General features: G+C 38.8%; 1 protein-coding gene across 4 annotated transcripts in view; it reads right to left on the bottom strand.

Moving 5' to 3' along the window:
* Positions 1-27,574, bottom strand: part of pcnx1 (pecanex 1) — a 281,427-nt gene that overhangs the window by 141,935 nt on the left and 111,918 nt on the right. For 3 of the 4 annotated variants that reach the window (XM_043698139.2, XM_043698140.2, XM_087990083.1), the window contains 3 exons: positions 23,940-25,685; positions 9,788-9,917; positions 4,494-4,678 (listed from right to left, as the gene is read on the bottom strand). In XM_043698139.2, coding sequence (XP_043554074.2) covers positions 4,494-4,678; positions 9,788-9,917; positions 23,940-25,685 — 2,061 coding nt within the window. The remainder of the gene's footprint in view (positions 1-4,493; positions 4,679-9,787; positions 9,918-23,939; positions 25,686-27,574) is intronic. The other variant, XM_043698143.2, reaches the window with a different exon arrangement.

Below are 27,574 nucleotides of genomic sequence, written 5' to 3'. Positions count from 1 at the left end.
ATTACCCTGAAATATGAATTCTGATTTGCTGTCCCCAGGTCCTGCTAGAGGAGTGCATTTCAAACTTTATCTCACTTTATTTTCTTCAGTAAAATGCAAGGTTGTAATATTCAACAAATTCAATCATCTTTGATAAGACATGCAGTTAATGCAATTTCACATACCAGCCGTCAGGTTTTGTATGCATATGCCAACAAATAACAGAAAGGACTGCACAGAACATGATATAGGACAAACAGGAAGACAGCTAACGATCTGCATCCATGAACACCAACTAGCCACGAAACGACATGACCAGCTATCCTTAGTAGCCACACACTCAGATGACAAGCAACATGAGTTCGACTGGGACAACACTACTATTATAGGACAAGCCAAACAGAGAACAGCCAGGGAATTCCTAGAGGCATGGCACAGATTCAATCAATATGCACATCGACCTGGTCCCAATATATCGGCCACTGCAGCGGACAGCTGGAACTGACAACCGGAAGCGGCAGATACAAATCACTATAAATGCCGGAGGAAACACCACAGAAGCGCTTCACAGGAGGCTCCCAAGCACTGAGGATGTCACCTAGACAGGGGACAAAACGTCTGCAACACAAATTCCCAGCTCGGCGAACAGAACCACAACAGGAAGACTTTAATTTATACAGCATCTTTCAGCAAATCCCAACAGATTTTACAACAACCTACATATATATAGCTTCTGTCATGAAATAAAATGTCCAAAGGTGTGTAAGAACAACACTATAAAATAAAGAAATAGAACACTTGAACAGGAAGATTTTAAGGGGTGTTTGGAGGCTGAAAGTGGAGAGAAAGAAATGTCAGGGAGGTAAATCCAAAGCTTAGGACCTAACCATCTGAAGTTGTAGCGAACAACGAAGTGGATAAAACTAGGGATACACTAGAGGTCAAAATTAGTTTGCTGCAGACATCCTGACAGGGTGATAAGACTGTAGAATGTTACAAAGATAGAGAGTACTGAGGTCATGAAAAAAAATTGAAAACAAGGTTGAGAATCTTGAAATTAAGATGATGTTATTCTAAAAGTCATTGAGATCACAGAGTACAGAGGGGATAGTTGAATAGTGTATTGTATGAATTAAGACCCTGGCAGCAGAGGTTTGGATAAAGTCAAGATTAAAGCGAGTAAAATGTGGGAAACCAGCCAGGAGTGCTCCAGAATTGTCAAATCTAAAAGTAGGAAAGGCATGAATGATGGTTTCAGCAGCAGATGAGCTGAAACAAGGGTGTAGTTGTGCAATGTCATGGAAGTGAAAGTGGGCACTCTTAGAGATGGAGGGTAACAGATGGTCAGAAATCCATCTCATGGTCAAATATAACATTGGGTTTATGAACATCGTAGGTTAGTCAAAGACAGTTGCCAGGGAGAATGATGGAAAAGAGGGAAATTCTGAAGCAGAAACCAAAGACAATGGCTTTACTCTTCATATACTTAATCAGAAATACTCTTGGTCTATACAGTACAAGCTGGCAGATAAGCAGTCGATAATTTAACAACAGTAGGGTAGTCAAGGAAGGAGTGAGGTAGAACGGGATTTATGCGTGAAAACCAATGTTGTGATTTGGATAATGTCAGAGAGACGTAGGATGTAGATAAGAAATAGGAGAAGTCATGGATAGAGCCCAGTGGGGAGCAGGACAGTACAGACAACGGTGTGGGAAGAAGAGCAGCAACAATTGCAAATAATGCACCTTCTAGTTTAGGCTAAGAGTGGAACTAGGTAAGAGCAATCCCATATAACTGGAAACCAGGAAGAGGTGGTTGAGGCGAAGAGCATAGTTAACCTTGTCGAAGGCAGCACAAAAGTCAAAAAGGGTGGAGAGGGAACATTTACCTTTGTCATAGTCATGTAAGATGTGACCTGTGATTTTGTTACAAGCCATTTCAGTGAAATAACAGAACAAAAACCGTCTGCAGGAATTAAAACTGGGGTTCCTGAAAAGACAGACATGTATTTAGGAAAGGGACAACACATTCGAAGATTTTGGAGAGGAAAGAGAGATTTGAGGTGTGTGGGGTGAAAGGATTTTTTTTAAAAAAGGATAGGAGTGATATTAGCAAATTTGAAAGAGAGATATTAGCAAATCTGAAGGAGGAAAATTCCTAATAATTCACCCTACAAGGAGGGGAAGCTAGAAGAGCAGGTCAAGTGATAAATAGTTACGTGGAGACAGAATTGAGGATGCCCATTCTAAGTGATTAACTACTTAACAACCATCCAGGTTTGTCTAATACATCACAAAGTTGCATGACATTTTGATCTTTTACTTATAAATTCTGTGTCCTCTGTATACTCCTGGCCCACTGGCAATCTGAAGAAGGAACAGCATTCCGAAAGTAAACTTGTTGGACTACAGCCTGGTGTTACGTGATTTTTAACTCTGTCCACCTCAGTCCAATACTGGCACCTCCACATCATAATGGACAAAAGAAGCTCCAGAGAACAGGAGGGGAGATAGTTTGGAAAAGAAAAGGAGAAAGTTTCAAATCCAGAGACAGGGCAAGGAAAATTTGGGAATGTTTGGAGCAGCAGGCTAGTGGTAGGGAGGTTTAAATAAAGCAAATCAATCAATCTGAATGTCTCAATTCTAATAACAAACAAGTCAATGAAATCCTTATTTCTGTTTGTTTTCTTGACCAATGAGGGAAGAGGGGTGATTTACCAGAATGAGGCCTGGGCTGGAGAATTTTAGTTCTGAAGAGAAATTGGATAAACTGGAGCTGTTTTCCTCAGAGCAGAGGAGACTGGAGTTGTTGCACGGGGGAAATGATTTGCCTTATGGAAGGCTCAATAACCAGGAACATAGATTTATAGTAAGGGACAGGAGAGTTGGAGGAGATGAGAGGAAAGATTTTGCACCCAGGGAATCTGGAACTCACTGCCTATTAGGGTGGAAAAGGCAGAAACGCTCAAAACAGTTTAGTAGTATTCAGGTGTGCACTTGCCATACCAAGGCATACAAGGCTATAGGCCAAACGCTGCAAAATGGAATTAGGATGGTTAAGTGGCTGTTTTTGACTGATGCAGACTCAATGGGCCAAAGGATCTTTTTTTTTCCTGTGGTGCAGTCTTCCATGACTCCTTGTAATTTAGTGACTGTACCAAGGTCAGCCAGGTGAACCTGGTTAGCTGGAATCGGCATTTCCTGATTGGACCAGATTAACAGCCTTAAACAGGGAGCCTTGATTGACAGGTAAGGACAGAAGTTCACCCACAGGGATGGCTCAGATAGAGTGGGATCAGTGTCAAGGACTCCCCATATGTAAATAAAGAGTGAACTGGTGGAGGGTTACTAGCCTCTGTGAAGTTATTTCAGGGAGAAGACAAGGGAAAGGGAATTAAGATGATGGTCACAGCCAATTAAGCACTTTTGAAGAATAGATATGCATAATCAATCTCCGCAAAGATTTTCAAATAATAAGGTAATAACAATCAGATAACTTGTTTTATAGTTTTGTTAACTGAACGCAAAGATGGTCTTAAAAACAAAAGGAAGATATTGGACCTTTGAAACAGAATTAGTACTTCAGTTGTAATAAAGAAGGTTCTTTTCAACAATTAATTTTAAATGTGAATATCATCCCAAGGGAACAAAACAATGAGTTCCTTGTCAGTGTTTTCTTTTTCTTATCAATGATTGTAACCACCCTTCATGCCAATTTTTGTCTTATGTGTGAGTTTTCAAGCAGTCCAAAACATTAAGAAAACATTTTTGACACAAAGATCCAATCATTTTCTTAGAAAAGATGATGCAGCTCACTTGTGTTAACACAAAATCTTCAATCTTGCCAATTAAATACTAACTGGCCTGATCACACTTTGACATTTGCTGCAACATTGAAATAGCTGCCTTTTTTCTTTCTTTCCTTCCCTTCTTACTTTCAATTTTCTAAACTGCATCCGTTCCATTTGTTTTCCATGAAGAAAATGTAATAGATATGCTATCTAATTGATCCTAACAAAATCCAAGGATTTGAAATACAAATCAAAATATAGGCATGCTCAATGCAGAGGTCTTTGCGCTCAATCTTTATTTATATGCTTGAGCTGCTGAATGCTCATAACGTGCATCATCTTTTTTAAGTTTGAAGAATCTGAAAAGTAGCAAGTTGAAGAGACAGTACATCCTTTTAAAAGTTGGGTTGAATATTGCACCCGAACAAAATTTACTTAGAGCATTAAACAAATGTTATTAATTTAGACAAACTTCCTACAATAGTGTACTTTTAGTAGACAAGTATCTGGCATCACTGCCAGCTGCTTCATCTAAAGTACTGAGGTCAGGAAAAGAGTTTGCAGCACATGTAACACTTTTAATATTGCCAGTTTTAATTTTGATTTGAATTGGCTGATGCAGTTCTCTAAAAGGAATACTATCTCTTTACTGATGTGTTAATAACAGGATTTTATATTATTATAACACAATAAATAATTTAGGTAGTCTTCCAAGCTGCCTACCAAACCCATCCTGTAAGCTGCAGCCACCAACAGTAGAGGCATTGTCATGTGATGCTTCCAGATGGACACTTCCATTCCTGACCAGTAGGGAGGCGCTAGCACTAAGTACAGCAGCTTGTGACGGGGGACGGGACTGTATTTTGATCTGAGAAGTAGCTGGCTGACCCTGCTGACTATCTTGAAGGCTATGGTAAAAAAGAGCGAATACGAAGACATCACATCAAAAGACAATGAGAGTTAACATGAATATAATAGAGTTAATCATGCACCGATTAGCACGGAACCAAAAGAAGCACACAGATTGTTCAACATTTGGATAATTCATGCAGTTTTATGCTTACAAAAACAAAGAAGAAAACCCATCAAATGAATCATTGCGAACAGTATCAAGTAAGCACAAGGCAGAAAATTTCTGAAGCAGCAAATAGCTTTAAGACAATGAGTCAGCATCCACAAAATCAGCAGGTGTAATTTTCTAAGTTACATCACAAAAAAGTAATAATGCTAATTTATCTCCCCAATGGAAATGTCTAACTCTTATGTAGCTGCAATTTAAATGCTTTGTGTGTAATATAGTATAAATACATAAAATGGAGAACACAAACGTGGAAATTGCATTGGAAAGCTTGAGATGACTTGTAACGAGACTGGCCAGCTAAGAACTGATTCAACATATTAACAGGTGAACATTGCGGCTCACTGGTTTGCTGAATCCTAATTACAAAATTATTGCAAAATCCATCAACAATTTCATTTTAAAAATCTGCATTAAAATGGTGTACACTGCAATATAAATACTATTGTCATGTTAAAAACTAATGTCCCCCCACCCCCAACCTTCATATAGTGTGAATTATAAAAACCAGAGGGAAAGGAAGGGGATTAATTTAGTTTTAAATCTGAATGGAACCCTTACCAGTAGACTATGCAAAAGATTAAAAAAGCTTAAGTCAGTTGATACTTCATGGGACATGAAGCAGGATTCTGGATAATTTATCATATACTCCAATGCTAAGAACAGCTATTCCCCAAAGCTATAATACCCATTGCTCAGAAATAGATTTATTTTGAATGTGCTTCCTTATAAAGTTTAGTTGTTCCATTTATTGTAGGACTGATATAATTTGGGAAAGTGTACATACAACATCAATCAGAAATAGCAGCCTTCAAGTACATGTTGTACAAGCACAAAGAAACAAACTACACTGTCCATTTAGAGCATAGAGATGTACAGCACAGAAACAGACCCGTTGGTCCAACCCGTCCCACCACATGTACTAAATGTCAACAGTGTCCACCATTCCTTGACTTTTGGGGTGTTATTTCTAATATGGTAACGTGCAACATCTGAGTTATGATTTTATGCACATTTAGTAACTCAAATCTTTCATAGGGATTACATGACCAAGGGAATGCAGGCAGCTGAGGCTAATAATGCATATGTTGTACCATGTGAGGAGAAGAAACATTTGATGAAATAACTCATCCTTCTTCTGTTTTCTTAAAAAAAGTCTCCTTAAAGCTTTATTATCTGGATTGTCCAGACCGGTCTAGATTGGGGGAGGCACTGGTGTGGTGGTAATGAATTAGTAGGACAATATTCTGGGGACATGGTTTCAAACGCTACCACTAAATCTGGAGTATGAATAATGACCACAAAACTATTATAAAAAACCCATCTGACTCACTAACCTTCTTGAGGAAGTAAATCCACCACGCTCACATGGTCTGACCTAAATGTAACTCCATACCCACAGCATTGTGACCCACTCTAAACTGCCCTCTGCAATGGTTGAACAAGACACTTAGTTCAAGGGCAATATAGGACAATTAACAAATGCTGAGCTTGCAACAGTGTTCCTGCTAATTTCTTTTAACATCCTCATGGACATCAAAGGTCTGAGCATGGTAGCCTTCTGGAACAGAAATTCAATGCTGCGCACAGCATTTGTACACTGGTTACCTTGGAACTCTATGCATGAACACACTTCTTAGAATATTGTTTAACACCAATGCATGAAAAGGAACAGGAATTAGTAATTATTATTTGTACCTGAAACTAATATTAGAATGAAATGTGATTTTTGTTATCTCTCAGACTCACTCAGAAGTTGCCATTTTAACTGTATGCATGGCTCGTTAATAAGCAGTTCTCATGAGGAAAGGCTAGACAGATTGGGCTTGTTTTCAATAGACTTTAGGAAGAATGAGGGATAGCTGGATTGAAACATACAAGATTCTGAATGACTTTAAAAAGGTGGATACTGAAATGACGTTTCCTCTTATCGATGAGTCCAGAACTTGGGGGTAACTGTTTTAAACTCGTAGATGCCCTTGTATGACAGAGATGAGGAGACTTCTTTTCTCCCAGAGAATTGTGCAAATTTCAAATAGTGTCTTCTGAGACAGTGGCTGCAGATTTTTGACCTGAAGCTGAATGACCCACTTCTGTTCCTAAATCGTATGTTTGTAATCTAAACTACAGATACTAAGGCAGCAGATCATGCTACTTGCAGTCAGTGTAAAAATTTGCAGGATATTGTATCACACCAAATCATTGATTCTCTGAAGTTGTTCAATTAATGTGCCCAAGAACCACAATTCAACATAATTCCCTATAAAAATAAACCAGTAAAATGTATTTCCTATTCTATGCAGGATGATCTTAGAAAACACATAATTGATGTCAGTTTTTCAAGTTCTAGAATTGCATGATTAATTTATTTTTCTTTGGCAGGACCTTTCATGGAAAAGAGTTTTCTATTGATAAAAAAAGGTTTCCACCTCCCTAAATCACAAGTTTTAATGCTAAATGTATTTAGTGTGGCTAAGTTAAGCTGTTCTGACTAAGTTAATAAATTATTTGAATACCCGATGATTTAACCAAGTCTAAAAAAGGAATACTACATTCATGGCAAATCTGACCCACTACTTCTCTCCCTGTTGCTTTTATTTTAAGAAAGATGAAGTTCTATCTCTGATCTTCCTTAAAACAAAAAAAAATCAAACTGTCCATGCTCTCTAAACGTTCACAACAAATATTCATTCATCTATGTGCTAAAACAGGAGAATTCGTTTTTAGCACATACCCAAATCTAATTACTAACTTCATTTGGGAACTTTAAATTTAAATGTATATTCTTTAATCCTACATCATTCCATATGTAAAATATTTTGAATCCTCCAACAGTATTAATTTGAAGAACTATTCATCTCCTTACCAATCTTATTAACATACGGAGTTTTATTTGATTAAACTGTTTCGAAATTGCCATTAAATTTCAAAATCAGAACCATAATAAAAGTGAATATGTTGCATGAAATGATATGCAAAATTACTTAAAAAGTACAAATCCATAATTCAATAATTGTTTTGCACCAATGTAACTTTTAAAGTTTTTATTCAGAGGTCAAAACAAATTCTAGAGCTTAAAATGATCGTGAATGAACAATAGTGAAACACTTAAAATGATCCAACGTCAAAACTTCATTTGTTGCTCTGCTAATAACAAAAGAAGATGGATCTCCTGTTTTAATTTGGTTACAAAATCTAAAAATTGCACGCTGAGAGAAAGAATGTGGCTTTGAAGTGACATAAAATACAGTTTCTAGGTGTTCTGTTGAAACTGGTTGGCATTATAATTCTGACTACTACAACTGCAAGTCTGAACCTTAGCTACACTACACAGACAAAGGAAGCAAGGGAAATAAAATCACATGCAAGGACTTTCAATTTCTCACTTCTCTAACTTTGAGATGCTAATTACAGGGATGCACTGATGAGGGCTTCAGATTTGCACTTTACATGGCAATGCTGCAGAGTGTGCACAATAAAGAGTAAACAGCATGAAGGACAATTCTGTATGATAAAAGTCAACAGTTAGATCATGAATGGATTAGTGGACAAAAGCATTAACAGACATACAAGTAATCCACTTAGACTGGAAGGTTTCCCAATAGGCTGGATGTGTATCAATTGAGAACAAGTTTATTTTACTATCACTGAAATTTACTTTTTGTTCTTTTTTTCCTTTGGCTTGTATATTCTTCAAAACTGTTTCATTCCGAGGAACAGCCATTGGCCTGAAAAACATTTCTTCTGTTGCGGACTTGCCTCAAAAGTTGCAGGGCTTGCTGTTTGTTTCCAGCGTTTTGTATTACTAAATTTGGCTATGAAGTCTTTAAAAGTTAAACGCCTGCATAAATTCACTGCCACCTTTGCAGATGTCACTTGTGAGTACCAACAGTCTGCCATGTCAATGAGAAGGGGAAAACAGCCAGCTTTTAATGGACTGATAACTTACACATTTCTTAACAAAGTTGAAGTTTTGAATCCAACTTTCCCGCAGCTGTCATCTATAGCGTAACATTTAAAATATTATGTATCAGCAGCTTTTTTTTTCCCATGTTAATGGCTACACATATTAACTTATCTCTCAGGTTATTTAACGGAAAATCATTTACTGGGAGCCATTCAGTGATTATATAGTGACGTCATGTCTTCCCTTAGCAAAAATTTACAAATGAGGAGCAGTGGATAGATTAGATTATTTATTAAACACTAATGTTCAGAAGGTTTACAATCCTGAAAACATACCTACTGTGTCAAAATTTTGGGCTGCTCCCCATTAGCAAATAAACCATTCCACTGATCCCCGCCTTGCGTTGAATCCCAGTCAGGCTCCAATTCCAACCTTTTCCTTGGAACAATTTGTACAAATAATAGGGGAGAACATAATTTTGGCAACAAAATTTTAAAAGAGTGGCATGTCATGATTTTAGTTGATAAAAATTGAGTTTTTATTGTTTAAAAACATTAACATTCATCAGAATTTATCAAGTACTTTGACAGATTCCAGGATTTATTTCAAATGCTTGAACCCATGTGCAATATGCAACTTTTCTGAAGATGGGCAAAACAAAATAATAGTTTGTGTATTTTAGTTAACTATGAATTGAAAATCCACACGAACAACTCCTAACTTGTAGTGCAAGAAAAAAATTATTTATTTTTCCAATTAATTAGATGAGTACCCCAACAAATATCAGATAATGGCTTGGAATATTTTAAAGTTGGAGAATTTAAATCTTCCATGATCTGCACCACGAAAATTCTATGTACAGCACATAAAGCAGAGGCTAACATGTACGTTCATCAAGCCAACATGCTCATGAGGTCATGCAGCAAGTCGAAAAGTATAGAACATGCTTCAGCACTTTTTTTTTTAAAAAGAAAAAGCAGAGGGAGACAGCAAAATTTAAGAGATACTGGTAGCACGGTCATCATGTCATACCTGAGAGGTGATCCAATGAGCGAGGCTGGAGGGGTAGGATTACTCCCTGCATTGTGCCGCCGTCGAACAGCTTGCCGCCTGAACGTACTGCGTTCACGACGAAAAGTAACTGTCTCATCAGTGGTTTGGGCTGGCACAGCAAGACAGGTGTAAGCAAGACAGGCATTAACAACTCATTCAAAAATCAGGTTGAACAGTTCTGTTCTGGTCACGTTACTGAACTGTTTAAAAACACACAGATGATTCCAAATGTATCATTTTTTTTTAAACAAAGTGGCATTTTCAAGGTCATTGCAACAGATCAAATTTTGTCAATTTCATCAGAGAACTTCAATACCCTCTGAGTTGTTTCAGGTCAATTTAACTGAAAGTTAATCGCTGCAAATTACTTAAAATGTGTCACAAACCAATATGTGTACCAGAAAAAGTATATTTAAAATGTTAACAATCAGTTTTTAAATGCTGTGGCTGCTGAAAAGTTTACTTGTATGAAACTTAGCTAGCTCAACTGATATCCAAAGTCATTAAAGAAGAAGATTCGGTCTATCTATGGAAAAAAATGCTTCATAAACAGAGATCCCTAATCAAAGATTTATTGCTGAGATATGTTAAAAGAGGATTGGATTTGCCTCCCAATCTAAAACAAACAAACAAATGAAACAAGAGTGTTTCACAAATCTAAATTTTATTAGAATTACAACATTAATGAATGATATTATTGATACCAGGAGTTTCAAACCCTATTCATGTTTTACAGCTTTTAAAAGAGATAAAGGCAGATTAAAATAGAGTAATTATTCTGACCACCAAAACTGACCACAAAGTGGCCACCCACACAGACACAGAAGCAGGCTGTGACATCAGGTGCCCTTGACAAGTCCGCAGGAAGTATGTGTGCAAGGAGCAGCTGAACAAGGCAGCCCTTGAAATTTGTTGTGTAAGCTTCAAATCGAAAACGCACAAGCTTCCTAGTAGCTGCTACTTTGTCGCTTTGCTGTGATATGGCATTTCAAAGTTGTGTGGCTGCACATGCCCAGACACATGCCATCTTGGAGGTGTTTTGCATGCAGCATTTAGTACAATATAGTAAATTATCAAAGTAATGAAATGAAGTCCACTAACCACATAATGCCATACATTTCTAATCTCAGCAATGTCATTTTGGGAAGGCTGAGTACCTTCTCCAGAGGGTACATCAGAGGAAATCACATCCTACTCCACCTAAACTCAGTTCCAAGCAACTAGCTTTAACACTGGTTTACTAGGAACCTAGTCAACAAAGGGTGAAAAACAATCAAAAGCCTGTTGTACAAAGAATCGTGCAGAATAGCAATTGCAGTTAATTCTTTTACAAAAAATTTTGCTACTGCCAAAAGTTTGGTAGTCTTAAAATTCTCTCTCAAATATGAAAGAATTGCTAAAATATTTTGTGATAGACGTTCATCACTCCACCACTGGCAACCGTGTGCGAGGCTGCCTTGAATCTAAATTCTGGAATTCCCTCCCTGAACGAATCTAATTTTCTCTCCTCTTTTAAGGCTTTCCTTCACTAAGTTTTTGATCATCTATCCAAACATCCTATAATGGGCTTGATTCAAATGTAATCAATAATTAATACGATGCATCTTTTGACATTTTATAACCAAGATGTAAGCTTAACTAAAACAGAAGTTGCTGGAGAAACTCAGCAGGTCTGGCAGCATCTGTGCAGAGAAAGCAGAGTTAATGAAATGTATCGGCTCTTTTTCAGAATTGGTCACTGAATTTAAAACCTTAACTCTGCTTTCTCTCCTTAGATGCTGCTACCCATATTGAGTTTATATATTAATCATGATAATTATATATCCCCTCTGAATTTCAATTTCTTCCAGACATAATGACTATTGAGAATTGAATGAGGAGACAGAGAGGGGAAAAGATGGTTGTAACAAAAAGGAAATATTTTTCTCAGTAACTCAGGCAGCATCAGCAATCTGGAGCATCAAAAGCAATATTTTGAAATATTTTTCTATTGTTTTACATAAGCAGTGGTTTCAGTTACAATTCAAACAGAGGCAGATTTTCCTGCTGAGTACCCGAGCAGAAAAGGTTGACAAGGCAAAAGCACGTTTGACAGAGGAGTCAAATACATTCAAACAATAATTGTGTGTTGAGGGATGAAGTAATGGCACCTGTCATGGACCTTGAAGAAAGTTCCCTGTAAAAGCCTAACAATCTCTATGCTGTGGATTTCCCTTCTCCTGACATCAGTCTGAACCTGGCAGCAAGTCAAGGAGATTTCCCAATACACAGTGAAGTCACCAAATCAGATAAGCAGCCAAAAGCAGTGAAGTATTCTTATTTAAAAAGGCACTGACTCTGCAAGGATTTTTATCAATAGTGAAACAATGGAGGTGCTCATTAATTCTTTGACGAACTAAAACAAATCACCCTCTGAAGTGTATGATCAAACTGCATGTTTCCTGTTCAATTCCAGATACATGCATTCCAGAAGACTGTAAATGCAGAAATTATTCCACTCTTCACTACTGCAAAATCTGAGCCAATATTTCAGTTGTTCATAGAACTAGCAGGATAAGGAATAGAGGGTCACAAGGAATGAAAAGTAATGATCATGTACAATAATCATCATGTAACAGCCTGTTTACGTCTACTTCTACCTCTGCACTGCAGGAAAAGATTGTAGAACAACAGAACACATTACCACCAGACAGGTAGATGGTACAGGAGACCACTGGAACCATCTTCCACATGCAGTATGACAAGTCTGTGGCACCAAACCAAAGCTGAATAACACAGCAAACCAGAAAGAAGAGACTGTAACAGTGATGGGTGTTCCACAAATCATGGGATGGTAGAGGGAATAACCACATTTTGATGGTTACGGTTAGCTGAATACGGTTTGTGTGACTTTGTAATTAATGTCTAAGGCTATTTGTGGGGGTCAGTTAACTTAGTTGACAAGGCAGCTGGTTTGCAATGCAGAGTGATGTCAACAGTGTGGTTCAATTCCATACTGACTGAGGTAACCATGAAGGACTCACCTTCTCAACCTTTCTCCTCGTCTCAGGCATAGTGACCCTCAAGTTAAACCACCACCAGTTGTCTCTCTTTAATGAGAGAATAGTTTGGTAGGACTATGGCAACTTTACCTTTATTATGGTTATGGAAAATAGGTTGCAACACTTTCTCCATACAGATGTCCAAGATATAGGTGACAATATGTAGTACACAGTAGGGACAGTACTGAATTTTCACTGTCACTACTTTCCCAGTATCTCCTTGTGGCTTTCTTTGATTTTTGGATTATTTACTAAGTTTTCAAATCTGTTATCATCTGTAAATAATTCCAAATATTGAAATGACTGTTACCCAGAGTTCACTGAACTGGTCCCAAAACATGATCACCATCCATTTCCAAGTACAGAAACCTTCATTAACTATTACGATTTTCTCCATTCCAACAAATTTTGAACTCAAGTTCACATCAAGGAAATTCTACTTCCTAACACCACATCATTTGCTCCAACATTCTTCTGTTTATGTCATTTCTCAAAAGCATTATCAACGTTTATATATACCAACTTCCCTGCAATTCCTCCAAGAACTGCAAGAATCACAAGGTGGTAACTTATCTGGCCTGATTTACTGTTACCTAACACAACAATAACCTGCTAATGTTCAACAGACAAAGCTGATAAAATCAGCAGACTGGTTGAAAACTTCAGTGATAAATGATAAGCTGGTTTAGCTCTCATTGTAAAACTACGCGAATCGTATAGTTTCAAAGGTTACATATAAAATAAGAATTCTGCACAAATATATAGCGCCAAATATTTTTGTTGAGTTGTTATATCTGTTCATGGAAATTTGCTCAGTGTAAAACAAAATGCATACCCATTCGTACTGCTCATAATAGTCTTTGCATGTAAACTTCTAATTGGCTGAATGGGTGATTGCTAGTAGTGGCTAACAGTTAAAAACAAAAATAAAGTCACAATGATTTGGTAGAGAGAAAGTTATTCAGTTGCGTGAGATAACACTTATAGAGTCATAGAGACGTACAGCACAGAAACAGACTCTTTGGTCCAACCCCGTACATGCCGACCAGATATCCCAACCCAATCTAGTCCCACCTGCCAGCACCTGGCCCATATCCCTCCAAGTCCTTCCTATTCACATACTCATGCAAATGCCTTTTAAATGTTGCAACTGTACCAGCCTCCACCACATCCTCTGGCAGCTCATTCCATACACGTACCACTCTCTGAGTGAAAAAGTTGCCCCTTAGGTCTCTTTTATATCTTTCCCGTCTCATCCTAAACCTATGCCCTCTAGTTCTGGACTTCCTGACCCCAGGGAAAGGACTTTGCCAATTTACCCTATCCATGCCCCTCATAATTTTGTAAACCTCTAAGGTCACCCCTCAGCCTCTGACACTCCAGGGAAAACAGCCCCAGCCTGTTCAGCCTCTCCCTGTAGCCCAAATCCTCCAACCTTGGCAACATCCTTGTAAATCTTTTCAGAATCCTTTCAAGTTTCACAACATCTTTCCGATAGGAAGGAGACCAGAATTGCACGCAAAATTCCAACAGTGGCCTAACCAATGTCCTGTATAGCCGTAACATGACCTCCCAACTCCTGTACTCCATACTCTGATCAATAAAGGAAAGCATGCCAAACGCCTTCTTCACTACCCTATCTACCTGCGATTCCACTTTCACGGAGCTATGAACCTGTACTCCAAGGTCTCTTTGTTCAGCAACACTCCCTCGGACCTTACCATTAAGTGTACAAGTCCTGCTAAGATTTGCTTTCCCAAAATGCAGCACTTTGCATTTACCTGAATTAAACTCCATTTGCCACTTCTCAGCCCAGTGGTCCTCTAGATTTAAAAAAAAGCATCCCAAGTTAAGGGCTGTTGTGGCACAGTGGTAGGGTCTTTGTCTCTAAGCCAAAAAAGTAAGGTTCAGGACCCACCTACTCCAGAGATGTGCAGTAACATCTCTTAGCAAACTGATTATAAAGTATAAAGTACAGGATTACGCTCTAGCATTACCCTTCTCATTCTCAGTAACTATGTCACTCTTTGTCACTGTGATTTTGGGGGAAGTGGCATGCCTGATTGATGTCATTTCCAGCACAAAGGAAGATAGTTGTCGTTGTTGGAGGTAAATCAATACTTAGCTAGGAGACTCAGCAGAGAGTCCTCAGGGTACTTGCAAACAGATTGCAAAAGCCTTCAGATTTTTCCTAACCAACCTCTAGTGCAGGTGAAACTTGAACCCAGTCCTGGACACTACTAAGGACACCAGCACTGCAACACAGAAGCCACTCAGGTTTGTCAAGGTAAAGTCCTGGTCCCAACCATCTTCAGCTGTTTCAATGGCCATCCTCCATCTGGTGTCAGAATTGGGATGTTTGTTGATGATTGTGCAATTTTCAGTACTATTCATGACTCCTCAGATATTGAAATAGCCCATCTCCAAATGCGGCAAGACCTCAACAATACTCTAGCTTGGCCAGATAAGTGGCCAAGTAACAATCATGCCATACAAATGCCAAGCAATAACTATCCTCAACTACAAAGAGTCCATCCATTTACTCTTGACAATCAATAGCATTACTATCACTGATTTCCACCATTAACACTGCCTTGGGAGATACAATTGACTAGAAACTGAATAGGACTAGATATCTATGCACTGTAGCTGCAATAGCAGGTCAGATGCTATGAATCCTGCATCAAGTTACTCACCTGACTCCCCAAAACCTATACACTATCCACAAGGGAGTATGATGGAATATTCCCCACTTGCCTGCTCTAGTGCAGCACCAACAATATTCAAGAACCTCAAACCAGCAGGATAAAACAAACAAAACAGTCTGCTTGACTGGTATCCCATTTCACATTTTTAACTGCTGCCAGTGACTATAATCTACAAGATGCACTGCAACAATTCAAGGCTCCTTAGACAGCACCTTTCAAACCCACAGCCTCTACAAGCGAGAGGGACATGAGCAGCAAATACGTGGCATAATAACTTTAGAATCCCCAACTGGAAAGGAACACCATTTATTGTTGAATATCAAAATAGAGCCACAACTCATGGCGTATTCAGGATAGTCCGAGCCCAGGATTTGCTTTACATTCTGTTCTTCTTGAAGAAACATTTTCTTCAAAACAATAGAAATGTTTTGACATTATCAGAACATTTTTGACTGCTTTGTGAAACTAAATACATGAAGTTACAACATGACATTACCTGGTGACGTGGACACTGCCTCTTCTGAAACCAGGAGAGTCAACTCTTGCTGCAGACAGTTTTAACTCTTCTCATGCATCTTCTGGGGAGCACGGGGTCAGATGTGTTGTCTGAACATTATTAACTCACCGGGTTTCCCTCAGAGTTAAAGTGAATTTTGTTTTTTTTTAAAAACAGGTTTCAAAAACACACAAGGGAGCTAGAAGTCTTGCAAAGACAAAGTCTTTGGAAACAGGAGTACCCTGACAGACTACAATCACTTGAATCTTTAACATATCAGCACTATTTAAAACCACCAAGTCAGGACATAGCTCTTTCCAAAACTGGGATTGATAACATTACTTGGTACAAGTTGCTAGTTCAAGCATGCAATTGATGGAATTGATTGGAATTTTGAAGGGCAAATGAATGCATATCTTCAAATTTTAGTTTACAACAAGAGCCAACAGAAAAGGTCTAGGTGGTTTTAATATGTATCATAATAAAATGGTATAGATTACCTGGGAAGAAATTAACTGTTCATTAATGAAACCTGTTAAACCAACAACTGCTGAGATTGTATATAAAAGAAAACTTGGAATCTGTTGTTAATTTTGAACAATTTTGCATGAAGGAAAGCAGAGTATAATCTAGTGAGATATTTGAAAAAGTGTTCCAGAATCAGTTATAAGGATAACTAATGAGGGCCACACTTAGAATAAAAGAATTCTGACAGAGAAAAAGTGACACAGCATAAATGGAAATGGGGTGATTCACATTGGGTGTAGTTAAATGGAATACATTTAATTAAATTAAAGTGTAGACAGAATGAGATCATTAACAGCGTTCTCTTAGGGATATGCATGACTTTGCCAATGAGTTTTTTTTTATTGGCTGATTTGACCATCACCCGGAAAACTGGAACCAAGCAAAAAGGATACACAGGCATCCTTTGTAATGTTATAATGAAATCAGCCAGGTGGATCACATAGAATATGGACCAGATTAATAGACCCAATCATGGAGCTCTGACTGACAGATATAAACAGGAATGTGAGAGGTTCTCGTCACTTTGAGAGCTGGCTAAGGGAGCTGGCTCAGTGTCAAGGACTCGCCACATGTAATTAAAGGGTGACTTAGTGACAGGCTATTGGCCTCTGTGGAATTATTTCATCCTCAACCAACTTCTGCTCTTTTGAAAATTGGCTAATAACGAATGCAGGGCATGATCCTGAGATATTGATGTAAAAGTGCAAAGTGGTTGTTACATCTGAAGTAACAAACATGAAAGAATACATGGTGAAAATCCACTGAAGAATAGGTCTCAGACATGTACACCTACTTGACAAAATGGTTATTGTGGTCTGGAAGAGCACAAGTAGTTTTAATAGTAGGGAACTGACACATAATTCATAGAAAAAATGACTTTAAAACAATGGAATTGGTATTCGTGAAAAGGAGGTAAACTTAAAAGGATATTTGGCTATTAGATCAAAATTGTTAAGAGATAAAGGGATGTGGACTCTGACAGGAATTATGGCTGAGTGGACAGCACATCAAATGATATACAGTTACCCCATCTTCAGTGGCTGTACGTACATGTATTCCAGCATTCAAACCAGTGGGTAAAATTGTAAGGTGTTAGGACAGTTAATGAATGAAAGAAGGCTAAGCTAAGACTCAGGAGTAAGGGAACCCCAAGAAGTGTAAGCAGAAGATAACACGAAATGAAATGTTTATTGAAAGCAGGAATAGGTGTGTTAAAATTCTATGGATGTTGAAATCCTACAAAATAAGGAGAAAGTGAGGACTGCAGATGCTGAAAAACGTGCTGCTGGAAAAGCACAGTGCTGAAAAATGTGTTGCTGGACTTATGCCCGAAATGTCGATCGATTCTCCTGCTCCTTGGATGCTGCCTGACCTGTTGTGCTTTTCCAGCAACACATCCTACAAAATAAGACAACTAACGTTGTACAACTAACTTGGGAGGCTTATAAAGTATCTGCTGTTTGGACCAAATTATTACTATGTAGGGATTTAGCAAATTAGTTTAATCCCAGCATGGTTTGGAAGTTTGATAATAACATTCTGTGGGAAACATACCACACACAGATGGATCTGAAAGTCAAAAATACTTGAATTTGTTTGAGCTTTTTAGTTTGACACAATGACATGCACTAACCACTTCATTGTTATCCAGACATCTGTTGTCCTGGAAATGATTACTTTACCTCACATACTAATTTAGCATGTAAGCTTGATTTGTTAAAGACTAACTGCAATGTCATAGTATGTAATACTACCTTTTTGATTTTCAACAGTACACAGCAGCAAATACAATGCCAGTTTATCATCTTACCCAGTCTGCTTGGGTTTATGCAGTGAACACCTGGGTTTTATGGCAAATGATTGCATATTAAGAACAATGGCCAAAAGGCCTAATATGCCAATTCCATACATACCCATACCTTTGAACCAAAATCCATTGCAAAATAGCAGGTGTACTGGCATATGCAGAAGTTACCACTCAATGATATCATCATTCAAGAAACTGGCCCTAACTATATGTATTACCAGAACTCTTACTACCTAATTTGACTGGGGAAACCACTGCCAACTAACATAAGGACAAAATTTATGTTTTATATATAATGCATTTGGAAAAAAACTCAAAGATATTTAAATAAATGCGAGGAGTTACTTTTGGAAAAGCAAATCAGAGCAGGACTGATACATTTAATGGTAAGGTCCTGGGGAGGGTTGCTGAACAAAGTGATCTTGGAGTGCAGGTTCATAGCTCCTTGAAAGTAGAGTCACAGGTAGATAGAATAGTGAAGGTGATGTTTGTTATGCTTTCCTTTATTGGTCAGAGCATTGAGTATAGGAGTTGGGAGGTCACATTGCAGCTGTACAGGACATTGGTTAGGCCACTGTTGGAATATTGCATGCAATGCCCGTCTCCTTCCTATCAGAAGGATGTTATGAAACTTGAAAAGGTTCAGAAAAGATTTACAAGAATGTTGCCATGGTTGGTGGGTTTGAGCTATAGGGAGAGGCTGAATAGGTTGGGGCTGTTATCCCTGGCACATCGGAGGCTGAGGGGTGACCTTATGGAGGTTTATAAAATTGTGAGGGGTAGGATAGGATAAACAGACAGGGTCTTTTCCCTGGAATGTGGGAGTCCAGAATTAGAGGGCATAGGTTTAGGATGAGAGGGCAAAGATTTAAAAGGGACCTAAGGGACATTTTCACACAGAGGATGGTGCATGTATGGAATGAGGTGTCAGAGGAAGCGGAGGAGGCTGGTACAATTACAGCATTTAAAAGGCAATTATATAAATAAGGAGGGTTTGGAGGGATATAGGTCAAGTGCTGGCAAGTGGGACTAGATTAGGTTAGGATGGACGAGTTTCCATGCTGTACATCTATGACGATGACTGTATCACACCGTCAATCCATTAAGCGGGGTTCCTTAGCATGTGACATTTAAGAAATTGTGAGCTTTCCTTGTACAACATCTTATCTGGCAACAGTATACTATGACCTCTTACGGCCAGAAACTACCATGACATACAGCCATAATCGACTGATTTGCATAGCAGACAATTTAGGAAGCCTTCCATTATATCACTACCGGGACATATTTGAGGAATGGTCACTTAAAGCTTCAGCATTACTCTCTTTTTTTGTGGCATTCAATTGTATTCTTGTTTTGTTTCTTGTTTTTATGTACCTGTATAAAAGCCCGCAAACTGTATCACATATATAATCAACTTGCAGTTATTGAACAATATATACATTCAATATATATGTGTAGTGCTAGGCTTAAAACACAAAAACCTCCAAACCAGACCATTAAGGACTAATGGTTAAGGGTTAATTCAACATGACAATGAGCAATTGAAGCAAAATGAAAAAAAAATGAAAGACATCCTGGGAGGTAACTGCATTAACATGATTGCCTGTATGAGCTATTTTTTAATGTAGTTAACACAGAGCTACCTAGGGATGTTTTCAACTTATCTGGGCGGCACGGTGGCACAGTGGTTAGCACTGCTGCCTCACAGTGCCAGAGACCCGGGTTCAATTCCCGCCTCAGGCGACTGTGTGTGGAGTTTGCACATTCTCCCCGTGACTGCGTGGGTTTCCTCCGGGTGCTCCGGTTTCCTCCCATAATCCAAAAATGTGCAGGTTAGGTGAAATGGCCATGTTAAATTGCCCGTAGTGTCAGATGAAGGGTAAGTGTGGGGGAATGGGTCTGGGTGGATTGCGCTTTGGCGGGTCGGTGTGGACTTGTTGGGCCGAAGGGCCTGTTTCCACACTGTAGGTAATCTAATCTTTTGCACAATGGAAAGTCTGGGAAAGTACTGAAAGCAGTGAAAGTACTACAAAATGGTAATGCAGCACATAACCAAAATACTATTAATATCAGGGAGTTTCTCCCATTCATTGGACTTTCACCCACTGGCCAGGTTTGAGAGATCAGGGTAGTAGACTCACAATATCAGACTAAGGTTCCTGAGACCCATGGACTCTGACAAAGCTCCAAGTGCAAGTTATCCAAAGTCCCTGGCATAAAAACAAGGTAATGAGACTCATTAGTTTTCATATATATGAAGTCGCTTAAGCTAATATATAACTATCTGTAACTGGAAAAACAGAAACAAGCAGGCATCTCAAAAGTACGAAGTTTTCAGATTCCAATCAAAACAGAAGAGCCAGATGGTTGGAAAATGAGACCACTTAGATGAGGGCTGGGTACTGGCAGGAAGGGCAAAATGAATAAAGCAGAATGATAGGGCAGAACCAAACAATGGGCGAACAAGAAAGTAGAAATACAAAGCAAATCCTCAATAAATCTCTCACTCATCAAGCCACACTAAATTCTGAATTACTTAAATATTGAATGCCACTGTGACATTACCTACAGAGAGAGATTAAAGATTTCAACTGTTTAAAGATGGAAATTTGCTAACTCGTGTTAGCACTTTTCCATAGAATTATGTACAGCTCTGTACTGAAAATCTGAGTCAGGAATTTCTAAATAATCTGTGGGCTTTTAGGGTGGCAAATAAATAAATACTGCATATGGGTATAGTTGGGTAGCTGTTCGATTAGACCAAATTTGACAAAAGTTCAGAGAAAGCAAGACGACTTGTATTTACACAGGGCTTTCATAACTGCCAGATTTATAACAGCATTTTAAGGCTAACAAAGTATCTTTGTCACGTAGGCACTATAGTAATGTAAGAAATGTAGAACTCAATTTATACGCAGTGAACACTCAACGTGATAATGATCGGAATTTCTTTTTAAATGATTGTTGACTGCAGGATAATTACTGGCATACTGGGATCTTTTGTATTCACCCAAGGCGGCTTCAGTTTAACGTCTCATCTAAAATGGGCGGCACTGTGGCTCAGTGGTTAGCACTGCTGCCTCACAGCGCCAGGGACCCGGGTTCGATTCCTGCCTTGGGCGACCGTGCAAACTCCACAGAGGCATTCTCCCAGTGTCTGCGTGGGTTTCCTCCGGGTGCTCCGGTTTCCTCCCACAATCCAAAGATGTGCAGATCAGGTGAATTGGCTATGCTAAGTTGCCCATAGTGTGAGGTACGTTAGTAAAGGTCTGCATGGGTTACTCTTCGGAGGGAATCTGTGGACTTGTTGGGCCGAAAGGCCTGTTTCCACACTGTAAAGAGTCTAATCATATGGCACTATCAACAGTGCAGCATTCTCTTAGTATTACACTAGAGTGCCTACTTTGATTTTGTGCCCAAGCCCTAAAGTGGAAGTTGGGACCCAAAATTTGGTGACCTAGATGCAAGATGCTAATTATGCGACATTTGATACTTCAAACTAGCTGGCTAATTAACACAAGGTTTTATTATTATAAGGAACCAAAACAAATACTTAATATACTTGGGATAAACTGAATTCCAGTCACACTGAAACAGTAAGGTCAATGATAGTGCTGAACGAAGATTAAAAGTCAAATTTATTATTAATAGGCTTGCTAGTGGTCACAGTATTTTTGATTCGGTGGATGTAGTCTAAGTTTAAAATTATTTAATCCACAGGGTCCCAAGTACAGGTAGTTCTTCTACAATGTGATGATCGCATTCTTGTGCAATCCCGCATTATAGAAAAATCACACTTTAGAAACAGCGCTTAAAGTGTTGGTGATGTAATCACATTACAACGAAACACATGTTTCAAAAGTTCGCACTTTAGAAAGTGTCCTCACTTCATCAATCGTGTTACAGCAAAATGACCTCTTACTGAAACATTTTTACCTTGTCATTACCTCATAATGAAAGTACATAATTCAGAAAAATACTCAGAAATGGGACAACTTTCATGAAGCATTAAAATACAGTTTGACACCTCCATTAAAATAGCAAAGGTGCTGCATACCAACTCACTCAGAACCCATTGCTAACATCTGTAAATAATAATTATTCACACCTTAAAATATTCTTACACCATTTTGCAACTGATTTTCAAGGGGTTTTCACTAATTATGCACCAACCAATGCATTAAAGGAGTCCTCCTCAAACTCTAAAATGTCAACATGTCAGCGTCATTGCGAAATACAGGGTGAATTTTCAAAACTGCGCCATGCAATACCACAATGCTCCCACATAATCTTACTAAGTGGTTCCAAATGAAGGCTAAGGACATTTCCACAGAACAAAAGGTGAAATTAGAAATGCATTCTAGAGCTGCTCAGTCATATCTATTATTGGCAGGACAATTTGGCAATGGGAGATTTCTAACAGCCCATCTGCTACCAACTATTGAATAGCTTGAGAAAGTCAACAGAAACTAATGAGATGAAAAGATTTAACTGAAAATTCAACCGTATCCTTCCCAAGCACACAACGTTTTTAAAAACAATATAAATATATTAAGCAACTAGCTACATGGAGGTACCAAAAAAGGAAGCTCAGAAATATTCCAGTTTTATCTCCCCATTGATGCAAGCACAAACCTAACATGCCCCATTTAGTGTCTATTATTCAGACTGCAGAAAACCAAAAACTGAGAGTTATGTATCTATGAAGAAGTCTGGCCAGCTCATCTGAAGGAGTATTAAAGTCAGTTTCACTTCCTTGTCAAAAGAATTGATCATTCAACAATCTATAAACACAATTTCCTTCAGCATATAGCAAAACGGTATTCTTTCAGAATTCCTTGCTTTGCATCATTAGGATCTATTTACCATTTATGAGCAGTTAATTAGCATTCATTGCTTCCCGCACTGTGGGCAGAAAACATTCCCCACTCAGTTCCATTTAAGGCACTGTACTTTACCAGGATGAGCATTGGAAAACTTCAGTTTCATAGTTATTTGACAAAACCATCATTATACACAGCTATGTTAACCTTTCAAAAGTAGTGCTATTATGTCAGGTCAGGCAAGAAGCATGATCTATTTATGTTATACAACTGTTGTTATTAGATATTCAGCTGAAAGATTATCCAGGAAAAAACTTATTCCTGCTATGAAATGCTAATGCTTGAATTTCGACTAAACTATGGTACTGCATGTATTGTATTTTGTAGTACCTGTAATCCTATCAGTGCATTTGATCAATTTGAAGTGCATTACTACATTCTAAATGTTAATTATCCACCTCCTTAACATAGCTAGCTGTTAGACACTCAGCTCAGCATTCAGCCAGTTACTACTGTACTGGTGTCAGCTGTGCACATTCCATGAGACACTCAACTCAATAAGAATACTTTTTCCAAGTAAATGTGGAACTAATTTTCCTAATGCTGCAAAATATTTCAACTGAAACTTAACAGCAAAGTGAAGCTGGGAAAAACAGATCACTTTATATTAAAAATATTTGTTTATAAAGTAAATAATAATAATGTTTATCTAACAAGCAACCTACCTCCACTGGTCGCTCCTTGGTCTTCTGCTTCAGGAAAAGTTACTTGACTAGGCAAACTATTTCTTGAACGAGTTACTGATTCTAGTTGTGAAGCTCTGCCGATAAGACTAAGCTCATCTATTACCTCTCCCTCCTTGGCTTCCAAGTCTGATTTAGATGTTGTTAAAGGCCTCGCTTTATCTGGTGTGCCTAGTCTGCTAGGGTCACTTAAACAGGCTGCTGTGCCACTATCCAAGCTCAGGACTCTTGCATGAGTCTTGGCACTGGCTGCACTAAGAGTCCTGCGTGTTGATCTTCTCCTGGCATTTGCACAGTTTTCTGAACCAGAGTGAACCTTTAATGCAGCCTCAGAATCAGTGCCTCTTTCTCGAGTCAAGTACTTTGCTTTTAAGACATGATATCGCCCTTCAGGAGAATGACATGAATGCGAGGTGGTGCTGGATGAGCTATCTGAACTGAAACGATGTGCTGAATGCATGCTGGAGGTCCTGCTCAGGTCACTTTGATCACTGGAGTCCTCATCTGGACAAAAACCGCTATTGCTAGTTTTGACTCCAGCCACGGCACGAAAGGACACATACTCCCTATGCCGGCTTGAATCAAAACTGCTGGCTCTTTTTTTCCCCGCCTTTCTTCGGTTTGACTTATGTGTAGAAGCAGCTCGGTGAATAAAGTTAGTAGACTTAGGCCTCACATCCCCATCTTTTTGTTTAACAGTTTCATCCTTTAGTGTTTGTATATCAATTGAGAAAGAAGGCTTTTCAACAACTTCTACTGCTTGCTCAGTCATTGCCTCTTTAAGCGGCACACCTTGCTGTTTCCGTATATCGATAGTCAATTCATTAGCATGAGGGTTTTTGTTGGCATCACCTGACCCATTGAGATTCTCTTCAGTTTCCACTGGGCCAGAAGTCTGCATCTGATCAGAAATCTGCATCGGGTCAAAAGTCTGGCCAAGATCTTGACTGAAACCATCATCTTTGCCTGCAGCATGTAAATTTATCCTTTTGGTATTAGTCCTTTTTTCCAATTTGCTGGTGCTTTCTGGTTCACTACTATACCCGTTTTTCTCACAAATTTTTTTCTCGGAGCTGTGCTCATCAGCTGAGGTTTCTGCTTGTTCTGAAAGAATGCTCTCCACATGGGTTGAGCTTGTTTGCTCACTCTTATAACTGCTGATGGTACTATTAGTGTCTCGATCTGTCCCACTACAGTAGCTTTCCGTTGACCCACTACTTCTGGTGCTGAGACTCTGCAAACTATCAACGCTGTTATCTGTTTTTAGAGGCTTATTGACTTCCGATTTGGATGATGGCTGGGAAGCACCACTTTTGGCTAAGTCATCTAGCTGAAAAACACCAGCACAACAAGAGTTTTCAGTCAACGAGTCCTTGGATCCCGAAAGTGGTTTGGAACTTTCTAATTCACAGACAGTGTCTAATCCTCTCCTTTGTTGAAAGAGAGCAAAATCACTGAGAGATGTGTCTGGAAAAGCCACTGCTGAACTTGAAGTCCTTGGCACACCCCTAGGCCTATGGTCTTTCCTGTAAGACAGGGAATGCAAGGGTACAAGGGAGGCTGCTTCTGTGTCACAGGTAGCTGACAATGAATGCTCAGTGTGGTGGTAGCACATGTTGTCATTTGGATCCACTGGAAAGTCTTGAGCACCTGAAGATGTTAGCGTGTTGTTTGATACGAAAGAATCATTCGGCACTACTTGGAAAAGTTTGGAATCGAGTGCCAGATCTGTGGCAAGAAAGGGTAAGTGTTAAACGTTTGTACAACTCCCAACATCCCTGTAGTATATCATTAGAATCAGATTCTACTGTTTTCACATTATGGTAATAAAGAATTAAAATTTTACAATTCCCATTAACCAGGATTATCACATGATACTTTACACTTTATAACTAACTTTAGATCTATTGAACTGTAAAAATAATGAGACAAGGTTAATATTTCTGACTTGCTTTCAAGTTACACATTTAACACAAGAAAAAATCGTAAGTCATGACGGAAATGTAAAAAAAATGCAAGTGTACAAGAGGCTGGAGGTGGATGAAAAAGACAGTTTAAAAAAAAGGATTAGAAGCATAGGGGGTTTGCAGAGTTAACGAGACAAGACCACTTGGATATTTTAAGCAAAAAGATGAAAAGTGGTTGTGTTGGGAGCCAGCCAGTGTGAACAGAGGTAGTTGACAAAAGGGGTGGATATGAGTAGGACAATGAGTTTAAGTTTATGGAGAGCAATGATTGAGTGGTTAGCCAAGGGACCATCAAATACATGAGTCTAAAATATCAAATGAAGGGATAAGAATCTCAGTGGAAGATGAAGTAAAATGGGAAAATGACCTTATGGATGCAGAAAAGGGCAGTCCTGTAATGGGAATGATTGGTATCAAAGGCAAAATTTAGGGAATCAAGTTTGCAGTCTGGTCAAGGTTGAGATGATGACCAGGAGTTAATGGTGAATCCAAAGCTTTTGAGGCTGTGGGATTGAGTGTACGCATGAAGGAAATATTTCAGCCTTAATGCAGACTTGATGGGCTGAATAGCTTATCTCCTATGTCTTATGGTCTAACAAACTCAAATGGTTACCTATTATTTATGCTCCAGTTATCTGCTTCACAAGTTATTCACTAAACGTTTTGTAAATCAGAGCCATTAGCATTGTTCTAAAGTAGGGTCACTGAATCTGTAACATGAACTCTGATTTCTCACCACAGACACTGCCTAACCTCCTGAGATTTTCCAAAAAATTCAATTTTTGCAGCATTAACATTGCCTCTGTGCACTGCCTTTCAAAGTAGTAACCACCCTTCAGTGAATTAACTTGGCCTCATTGTCCAATAAAGATTAAATTAGACAGGTTGTTCTAAGCAAAAGTTAAAGTGAATGCACAGTTTCATTTCTGCAATCAACACTCTCTAAAATGTACTAATTGTATTTTCAAATTAGAGTCTTCATCAAAAAATAATTTTAGGCTCACTCTTTCCTTCTCCAACCTCCCAACATGCCACATCTTTTGCTTGCAGCCTTTCTCCTAAACATTTAGATTATTATCCCTCCCATCCTTGCCTCTCTCCCAGACCCTCCTTCCCATCGACTATCACTTGCTGCCTTCTATGGAGAGCATCCCTCCAGAGCCCTTTCCCACAGCAAGATTTAGGAAGGAGCAACCAAGGTTTGAGAGAAGAAAGAAGCAAGCGAGAAAAAGAGCACCAAATGGAAGTTGCAAGGAGAAGGGTTGGCAAGAAGGAAAGTTGGCAAAATGGAAGTTGGCAAACAGGAGATTCATGAGCAGGAGAGCAGGGAGGGAAGCAGTGAATTGGGAGGTTCAGAAGGGTCAAGAGTGATAAATGGGAGAGGCAGTAAACAGGAGCACATCATTCGCATCAATTAAATATGCTTGATAACGGAGTTAAAGCTTCTTCCAGGTGGAATTAGATAGGCAATTAAAGGGGACTAATGAATACAGTATATTTGGATTTCCAAAAAGGTAGAGTATTTTACAAGACAATGGTTCACTGAGTTGGAGGTTATCTTCGGTTTGATAGAAAATGCATTAAAGGACAGAAAACAGAGAATAGGAATACACAAGTTAGCAGTCAGAGGTGCCACAGGGATCAGTGATG

Source organism: Chiloscyllium plagiosum, unplaced genomic scaffold, assembly GCF_037043375.1.
Source record: "Chiloscyllium plagiosum isolate Xiang-an unplaced genomic scaffold, Cpla_swu_hap1 HiC_scaffold_8, whole genome shotgun sequence".
Taxonomy (NCBI): Eukaryota; Metazoa; Chordata; class Chondrichthyes; order Orectolobiformes; family Hemiscylliidae; genus Chiloscyllium; species Chiloscyllium plagiosum.
The sequence above is the reverse complement of the archived record's forward strand: the minus strand, read 5'-3'. Positions and strand labels throughout refer to the sequence as shown.